The 9725-nt window shown below is 50.7% G+C and overlaps 1 protein-coding gene across 1 annotated transcript in view; it reads left to right on the top strand.

Moving 5' to 3' along the window:
- Positions 1 to 5838: 5838 nt before the first annotated feature.
- The window catches only part of LVRN (laeverin), a 48863-nt gene continuing 44976 nt past the window's right edge, over positions 5839 to 9725 (top strand). Inside the window, exon 1 of the mRNA XM_040977076.1 lies at positions 5839 to 6536. Within this exon, the coding sequence (XP_040833010.1) occupies positions 5839 to 6536 (698 nt within the window). The remainder of the gene's footprint in view (positions 6537 to 9725) is intronic.

Raw genomic sequence — 9725 nt, 5'->3', positions numbered from 1 at the left:
GAATAGGATTGTGTGATACATACTGGCATGTACAGGAATCTGGGCTCTCGGCAGACGTGGTGGGAAATTGGGAGTCACTCTGACGGCTACAGCTCCTGCTGGTGAGTGTGAGGGCCACATATGTGGTGGTTAGGGTTGGGCTGGACCGCAGTATCCATTGGTTTGCATTTGAGGTAGGGCTGGAGACAGAATTGACCAGGTGACTGCAAACGCCAGTGTGTGTAGGCTGGTGTGGATGATAGACTGAGCCAGACTCTGTGCTAGCTGGCACACACAGGGATTAGGTTGGAATTATCTCTGGCGAGTTTTCTTGCGCCTCCCCCACCCCCAACTGGATCACTGGACTCAAAACTCCCACCATGGTGAAAATCACAGGATCTGTGCTCTAAGGAGTGCATTTGTCAGAACTGGGCTTTCTTAGTTGCTGTACACAATGTGGCGGCAGCATGCCAGATGTTCATGGGCAATTCGACAACCAGTTCATTGAGGCCTGCAAAGGACATCTAGTACCATGGAGAGCAGAGCAAATTGGACAGCGCTTCTGGGCAAGCTTTGACAGCAAGTATGTGAACGAATCAAGACTCTGCGGGGGACCTTGAAAGAATTCCTCAACTTCGGAGCAGTGAAATCAGCAGCATCTCAGAACTATCAAAACCACTGAAGCAGCATTCCTAGAACATGCTCCACATTGGAGACCCTGGGATGGCGTCAGGTGACTGTTCCTGGGTACCGATGTGGTTGGGCTTGGGGGCAGCATGCTCCCCTTGTGGCCCCACTTTCCACAGATACAAGAAGAAAAAAGGAGATTGGAAGAACTTGCTTCATTCAATTTCTCCATCACTCAACCCTTCCCACTCTAATCAGTGGTCCACATGGGCGTGTATCCCTCTCAACTATGTAAACATCATCAAAAATAAAATGAAATTATTATTATTATTTTTAAAGATTTATTTTTTATTATTTTTTATTATTTTTTTATTGGAAAGGCGGATATACAGAGAGGAGAGACAGAGAGGAAGATCTTCCGTCCGATGATTCACCCCCCAAGTGACCACAACGGCCAATGCTATACAGATCCGAAGCCAGGAGCCAGGAACTTCTTTCGGGTCTCCCACGTGGGTGCAGGGTCCCAAAGCTTTGGGCCATCCTCGACTGCTTTCCCGGGCCACAGGCAGGGAGCTGGAAGGGAAATGGGGCCACCAGAATTAGAACCGGCGCCCATATGGGATCCCGGGCGTGCAAGGTGAGGACCTCAACCACTGTGCCACCGTGCCGGGCCCGAAATTATTATTATTTTTTAAAAGAAGAAATGGAGCAACTGGGACTTGAATTAGCATCTGTGGGATGTTGGCATAGTACGTGGAAGCCTACAGCCTCTTTATTACATGTTATACATGTAATGAATTGTCTCAGTGGGGAGAGACAGAAGCATAGATCTAGACGGTCCCCACTCTGGTTCACTACCGAAACACCTGCAGCAGCCAAGACTGGGCTGCGCTGAAGCCTGGAGCTGCAAACTCCATCCAGGGCTCCTGCCATTGGGGCAGAGACCCAGGAAGCTGGAATTAAGAGTGAAGTTGGGGGCCTGGTGTAGTAGCCTAGTGGCGAAAGTCCTCACCTTGCAACTGCCTGGGTCCCACATTGGCGCTCATTCATGTACTGACTGCTCCACTTCCATTCCAGCTCTCTACTTGCAGCCTGAGAAAGCAGTAGAGGATTCCCAGAGCCTTGGCACTCTGAATCCATGAAGGAGACCCGGAAGAAGCTCCTAACTCCTGGCTTCAGATTGGCTTACCTCCGACTGTTGTGGCCAGCAGGGGAGTGAACTAGCAGATGGAAGATCTTTCCCTTTCTCCTTCTCTCTGTATATCTGCCTTCCCAATAAAAATAAATAAATGTTAAAAAATAAGAAAGAAGGAGTGGAATAGGGGCTCACACCCAGGAACATTCTGATTTGGATATAAGCATCCCTGGTAGTGTCTGAAGTGCAAAGTGGAATGCCTGGCTCTCTTTTCTGTTATTGATTTCATAGATTACATGTGTATATTTTTTATAATAAAAAGCAGTACTTTGTATGCATTTATCTTAGATCCCACCGCAGAAAGTGGAGTTACAAAACAAAGTTAGAAAAACACCAGCTCTTGCAGCTGCTTCCGTATTTGTCTTTATTGTAGACATTTATATCTTGATATGGCTTTCAGTTACTATCTTGTGTCCTTTCATGTATGCAAATATTTAATTTAATTTTGTTTATTTGAAAGTCACCAAGACTGATTTTCTGTTTCCCGATTAATTTGCAAAACACTCGTTAAAATGGAGCCTGGGCCAGGTTAAAGCCAGGAGCCTGGCAGTCTGTCTGGGTCTCCCACATGATTGGCAGGAACCACAACCTCTTGAGCCGTCCCCTGCTGCCTGCCAGAGCATGCATCAGCTCAATTGGAAGTGGCTCTCAGCCTGGAGCTGTGGGTTCCTGACATGGGCTTCAGAAGTCCCAAGAAACAACTTAACCCTTGCACTATAACATCCCACCCCCAGTGCCTTTTCATTGCAGTCTGCTTTCACCGAGCTTCTGATAAACCAAGGACATTTTAACTTTCCTCACATTCTCGTGGGACATCATATCCCCAGTTGACAGAATCTTTCTTTAGCACTTAGCTTATGTTGATCCACTGTCTTGTAGTACCCAGGGTTTCTGACGGGAAACCCGAGGAGGGCTGGTGTGTGATGTGTTCCTTCTCCCTTGTTGCTGTCAGAGTCTCTCTTGGACTTCAGCTAGCACAGTGTTATTGCAATGTGTCTGTTTTTATCCTGCTTGGAATTTGTTGAAGTTCTTGGATTTGTGGATTCATGTCTTGCACCAGATGGGCGACATTTTGGCAGTTGTGTCTTCATGCAGTCTCTAGCCTTCCATCCCCCCTTTTTCCTTCTGGAACTCCCACCGTATTTGTGCTGGTCTGCCTGGCCATGTCTCACAGGTTCCTCAGGCTCTGGTTTTTCTTTTTTACCCTTTCCTGCCTGTTCTCTTCCTCATACTGAATAATCTCATTTGCCTGTCTTTATTTACTCATTCCTTCGTCTTTCTGATAAAGCTGACTGTCAAGACCATTTAGTGGATTTTTATTTCAATTATTTTACTTTCAATTTTAGAGTTTCTACAGGTTCTTTCAAAAATAACCTGCTTTTTAATTGGTATTCTCTACTGAGAAATTATTCATACACTTCTTTTCCTTTCATTCTTTTACCACATTTAAAATAGCTAGTTCTATGTGGCTTTGTCTGATTTTGTAATTCCTCAGGGATCTTTTCTTTTGCTTTTTCTGTGTGCATGAGCACACTTTTATAAAAATATGATATTTCTTTCTTTTTTTTTTACAGGGTTAGCATCACTTTTTTTTTTTTGAATTTTGAATTATGTGCTATAATTTCGTACAGGCTGGGATTCCCCCCAAACTCCCACCCCCTGACAGATCTTGCCCATTTTACTACAGTGATGTAGTCCTTCATAAGGAATCATCATTCTGTCAGTCTCTTATTTAAGTGTACCCCGACATTGCTGGTACAATGTCAGGCAGTCCAGTGTCCCATTGTCTACACATGTCCAACAGTTTCATTGGAATCCATCTTTCGTCTGGAAGCAGAGATGCATGCTCCATTATTCCCCCACATCTGGATATGATAGACCCCAGTACTCCATCACTACACATTTCCATAAGTGAGAATCATGAAACAAGATCAACAACCGGTATGAGTTAGAACAGCCACAACAACAACAACAACAACAACAACAACAACTTACAGCACCATGGAAAAACGCGTCACTGAGTAACCAACACACGGGTGACAAAAAGGAAACACAAAAGTCTCTTGGGAAAAATGACGCCACGGTGTAATCTGTGAGTCAGTGATGAATCCAACAAGAGAAAAGCAATTATTTGAAATAAACAAAACTGAAATACAAACATGAAAACACATGGGATACAGCCGAACAAGCAAACAAACAAAAAAGATGATATTTCATTGTTTTAATAGGCAGAGTGATAGAGAGAGAATCTTCATGCATTGATTGACTTCCCCAATGGCTGCCAACATCTAGGGCTGAGTGAAGTTGAAGCCAGGAGCCAGGAACTCTGTGTTGGTCTCCCACATGGGTGCAGGTCCCCTTGGTAGCCATCCCGTGCTGCTTTCTCAGGTGTAAGCTGGGCCACTGGATCAAAAGTGGAGCAGCCAAGACAAACCTACCAACACTGCAGGCAGCGGGTTGGCATGCTACTCCAGTGCTCTGACCCCATAGCTCATACTAAAAAAAATGTAGGAAACATTTTCCTGACAGCTGATGTTTATTCCAGAACTACTTTTTCATTGAAATGTCGGTTATTTCACATAATACTTTTCCAGTTATTTTTGTCATGTTTCTTTCTCAGCCAATATGCTCTTTTGCAACACTCGAGTGACATTAATGATTGTCAGAAGTAGTTTTTTCTTAATTAGATTCTCATGTGGTATGATTTTATGATTTTGTAACTCTCTGTGTGGCAGTCAACCTCTGCTTAATGCTGTTAGGGCAGTGGAATTGAGTCCTCACGTCCCCGGGTGGACTTCCCTTGGGGTGAAACCGTTCGGAACCCTCGGAGCCTGTCCTGGGGTGTGTCCTGCGGGCGGGGAAGGCTGGTCCAGTGCCTCACCACATGCACCTGCACTTGAACGTCAGTTCTGCCTGGTTTGGACTCGGGGTGTCCTCTCTCTGGACACATGGGGCTGTGCGGAAGCTTCGCAGGAGCCGAGCCCCTGCCTTGGGACACCTGGGGTACGGGGCGTGATACTGGTTAGCATACTACCATCCCCTTGTTACCTTCCTTCCCCCCCCCCCCCCGCCCAAGTTCCACCGAGGCTCCAGGGCTCTAGCCTCCTTTCCGTTCTTGCACTAGCTACCTGCACCACATGCGTCCGGCCTCCCTCCACAGGTGAGTTTACGGCCAGGGATTTGTTTTCAAAAATTCTTCTGGGGCCTAGTTCTGTAGCCTAGTGGCTAAATCCTTGCCTTGTATGTGTCAGGGTCCTGTATGGGCACCAGTTTGTGTCCCAGCTGCCCCACTTCCCATCCAGCTCCCAGCTTGTGGCCTGGGAAGGCAGTTGAAGATGGCCCAAAGCTTTAGGACCCTGCACCCGAGTGGAAGACCTGGAAGAAGCTCCTGGCTCCTGGTTTCACATCAACTTAGCTCCAGCCATTACAGCCACTTTGGGAGTCAACCAGCGTTGAAGATCTTTCTGTTTCTCCTTCTCTCTGTTAATCTGCCTTTCCAATAAAAATAAAATCTTTTTAAAAGGATTAAAAATTCCTTCTGACAGCATAACCACCCTTCGTGGGTCATTGCAGCGCATGACCCAAATGTCCTGACCCTGAGGCCCCAACCAACCCGTCAGTATCCGATGAGGGTAGGAGTCTAGCAGGTGCATGACTGGGAAGCCCTTTGAGCGGTCCAGGAGGACCGATTCCTACAGGAAACGCAGGCACACCTCAGCAAATCCCTTTAGGTCAGAAACCCAGTCGGAGGGGTCCAGCTCTCAGAGTGGTCCAGCCGCCTGCTCCCCACGCCTCTCCTTCAGAAGCTGCAGCGGTGCGGTCCTGCCCTGCACTCCCCAGGGGCGTGCCCCTTGGTGCGCTGCGTTCCGCCTCCTCTTTGGTTCTGGAGGGTGGGGGTGGGTAAGCAGGGGCCTGGATCTGATTAGCTCGGAGGGGAAAGCCTTGGAGGGACAGGAGGAACAGGAGCAGAAAGGAAGGCGCGGATCCAGCTGCCGCCTCCGACTCCAGGCTTCTGCCCGGTTCCAGCCAGGCGCGTTATGGGGTCCCCTTCCAGCCCCGGCTTTTACTTGAGCCGCGTGGTGGCCCTGCTGCTGGCCGGGCTGGTCGCGGCGCTCCTTCTAGCGCTGGCCGTGCTGGCTGCCCTGTTTGGGCACTGTGCGCGCACCCCGCTGTCGGAGCCCAAAGTGTTGGGCGTCCCCGGCTCTGCGTCCTCCCCTCCCAGCCGGCAAGAGGAAACCCGACCGACTCCGAAATACGGCTCTGCCCAGGAGAGGGTGGCGATGACCCCCTCGAGCGAGTGGCGCCCCCCGGGCCCCTGGGATCAGTTGCGCCTGCCGTCCTGGGTCGTACCTCTGCACTACGACCTGGAGCTGTGGCCCCGGCTGCAGCCCGACGCGCTCCCTGAGCCGGGGCTGCGATTCAGCGGCTGCGTGAACATCACCGTGCGCTGCACGGCGGCCACCACGCGGCTGCTCTTGCACAGCCTCTTCCTGGACTATGACCTCGTTGAAGTGTTCGGTCCCCTGCCTCCAGGCACCAGGGGCACCTCCGTGGGCCGTGTGCAGGTGAACCACATGTGGTTCGCGCTGGACACGCAGTATATGGTGCTGGAGCTGGGAGAGGCGCTGCAGCCTGGATCCCGCTACGAGCTGCGGCTTGACTTCTCGGGCCCTGTGTTCGTGGACGCCAGAGAAGGGCTGTTCCTTAATGTCTACACCGACCAAGGCAAGCGCAGGTAAGGGCCGGACCGCCGCTCAGCGGGTTGCAGTGGCGTACCTCCCGCCTCTCCCGGCCCCGCTCAGGGCAAAGGTGTGGAGCTCAGATGCTTCTTATGGCCGGTTTCCGCCACGTCCCCGCTCCTCCAGGTTTTTCTATCGCTGTCCCTGTTGAAGGTCTCTGCTGCAGCGGAACTGGGGGATCCTCCAGAAAGCCCCTTACGAAGTTTCTAGCTTGCAGTTTTTCAGTTCCCCTCCGGGGACAGAGTCCTTGCTACCTGAGGTTGGCCCCTGGCACTTGGGGACGGTCAGGCTGACCAGAAGGGTGGAGCCGCGGGGGGGCTCCCTGCTCTACCTTTATCTAGGCGTCCTGGAACCGCGGCCCCTGCACGAAGTGCACCCACGCCGCAGTGTGTTTCACCAGGACCCCGGGCTTTGCCATTATTCATCCCGGCTTCGCGCCCAGGATCCGCACAGCCTCCTACGCCCACCCACTGCGGGCCAGAGCGAGGGCACCGAAGGGATTCCTTTGTAGAGGAGCCGGGAGGGCGACAGCAGGAGGCCTGCCCTGGGCGGGCACGCTGCGTGATGTGCACGCTGCGTGATGTGCACGCGTTCCTTCTCCCTTTCCACACTCCCCGGCTACCGACCTCAGGGCATGAGCAAGGTAACAGAAGGTTTTCTTTTTTGAAGCCCTGGCTGCAGCATCTGCAGTTTACACAACTGCACCTACTGTGCCCTTTATTATTAGAGAAAGTGTTCTCAGATGCGCCGCGAGGGCAGGAAGCCGCAGAGTTGCTCTAAACCGTCCGCTGGTTTTCAAGCTCCGCAGGGAGCATCACTGGCGCCTTGGAGGACGCGATCTGTAAACTCTTGCTCCGAGGGGCGCTGTGCTGTGTCAGGATGCTGTGTCGCAGTTAAGCCTCTGGGGAAGTTTCTCAACAGCCTAGTGTAGCAGTTCAGGGCAGATGCGCTTTGTCCCAGTGCCCCCAGGCTGGGTGAGTCTCAAGGTGCCCAACCCTGCGAGTGCAGCCTGGACCGGCCGCAGGCAGCAAGGAAAGTGCCCCGCTGTTGTGCTGCCTTTGCAAGGGCCAGGCTGTAGGGAAGTCGGAGGATAGCCCCTTGGGCGTGTGCGGCCCTGGGTTCCAGGGACTCTGGGCAGGTTTGTGTGGTCCCACAGGCCTCAATGTGATCCTCGCTGTGTGAGGTGAGTCTTTGCCCGGGGGTGGGGGGGTGTCAGACTACGCGGGTGGAGCTGAGCAGGGTGGTACACAGCCGGGATGAGCGGCTGCTGTCTGAGCCCTGACTGCTGTCCCCACTTAGAACAAGGGGAAGTCGGCAAGGAGCCCACAGGCAGGAAGGAGCCCTGCTCTAGGGCGCCTGGAGCTGCTCTGGCGCAGCGTGGGCTTGGGTACAGTTTTAGTTTGGGGAGATGGAAAGAGTTTGAAGTTGGTCACAGCAATGTGACTTACGCTAACATTGCTGAACCACACACTTAAAAACATGCAGACAGCAGATTTCATGTTACATGAATTTCACAATTAAAAATTTAGAAAGAAGGAACTGTTCTACGTCAGTGAGCTTCGAATGGGGCTCAGAAATGTACATATCGCTTCAGCTAATTTAATATCCACAGTCAGTGCCTCCTATGTCATTCCAACTTCGGTTTTTAAGAGATTACAAAATCACTGGAAGTGAGAGCTTCTTAGACCCTCCACCCAATACCCCCAAATAGTTTTTAAGAAAGATTTATTTTATTTTTATGTGAAAGACAGAGTTAGTTACAGAGAGGAGAGATAGAGAGAGAGAGAGAGAGGTCTTCCATCTGCTGGTTCATTCTCCAAGTAGCTGCAGTGGCTGGAGCTGAGCTGATCCAAAGTCAGGAGATTCTTCAGGGTCTCCCACACAGGTACAGGGTCCCAAGGACTTGAGCCGTTCTCAGCTGCTCTCCAGGTCATAAGCAGGCAGTTGGGACAGGAAGCAGCACCCACATGGGATGCCGACACTGCAGGCAAAGGTTTAGCCAATGGCATCGCATCTCCCCAACCCCCCTAGTAGCTTTATCTTCCATAGCGTAGTGCAGTGTGGACGGACGCAGGAAAGTGACGTGATTTCTTTGTGTGCTCTCAGTCTGGCTGCTTGTCGCGTGGGTACTTTGTTTATCACACTGTCCCCTGCCTTCACACTTCCATGTGTGCATACGTACCCCCCCCAGCACCCTAACCCCTGAACCGCTAACATGGTCTCCACCTGCCTCCAAGATTGCCTCCACCATTCCATGTGCGCATACGTCCCCCCAGCACCCTAACCCCTGAACCACTCTCATTTGTCCACTCTGACAACATTGTGTATGTGGAATTATGCAGTATAGAAGCTTTCAGAATTGATGTGTGTACTAGAATCTCTGATGGGAATGGAGATGGGGTCCATTCGAGTTGTGTGAATTTACTACATCTAGAAATTGTGGATTTGCTTGTTGTTGTTTTTGGTGGATCCTTTGGAATTTCCTGTGTGAAACCTCATGCCATCTGGAAAGAGCAGCTTTCAGTGCTCGCATTCCCGTCCATGTGCTGCTGATTTTCCCTTCCTGTCTGCTGCTGCTGGAACCTCCAGGCCGGTGCTGAACAGGAGGGTGAGGATGGACGTTCCCTCTTGTTCCTCCACTTCTAACCCTTCACCTTTCAGCATGAAATAATATTGGGTATAGGATTTTGTTTGCCATTTATCAAGTTGAGAATGTTCTGCTGTATTCACATTTTTCTTGGGTGATTTTTGCATGAGTAGATTTTGTCAAGCAGTTTCTCTGCACCAGTTGATTCAGTCATGTGATTTTCTTTTTCGAAGATTCACTTATTTGAAAGGGAGAGTGACAGAGGGACAGACAGACCTTAATGCACCTGGCGAGTCCCTTTCACATAGCTGCAGTGAAACCAGGAGCCCGGAACTCCATCAGGCTCTCCCAGTGGTCCTGGTTCCCTAGGCACACTGGAAATTAGTGGGATCACAGTGGAGCAGCCAGGATTTGAACCAACATTCCACTATGAATGCCAAGCTTGCAGCTTAACCCACTCTGCACAAAACCAACTCTGTTTTCTTTGCCTGTTATTGTGGTGTATTCCAGTGACTGACTATCAAGTTTTGAGCCAGCCATAGTATCTACCTTTTTTTGATCAGGGCAGCTGCTGTACAGTAAGGGCCAGCAGAGTTCC

Source organism: Ochotona curzoniae, unplaced genomic scaffold, assembly GCF_017591425.1.
Source record: "Ochotona curzoniae isolate NIBS_2020 unplaced genomic scaffold, NIBS_Ocur_1.0 contig_1, whole genome shotgun sequence".
Classification (NCBI taxonomy): domain Eukaryota; kingdom Metazoa; phylum Chordata; class Mammalia; order Lagomorpha; family Ochotonidae; genus Ochotona; species Ochotona curzoniae.
The sequence above is the reverse complement of the archived record's forward strand: the minus strand, read 5'-3'. Positions and strand labels throughout refer to the sequence as shown.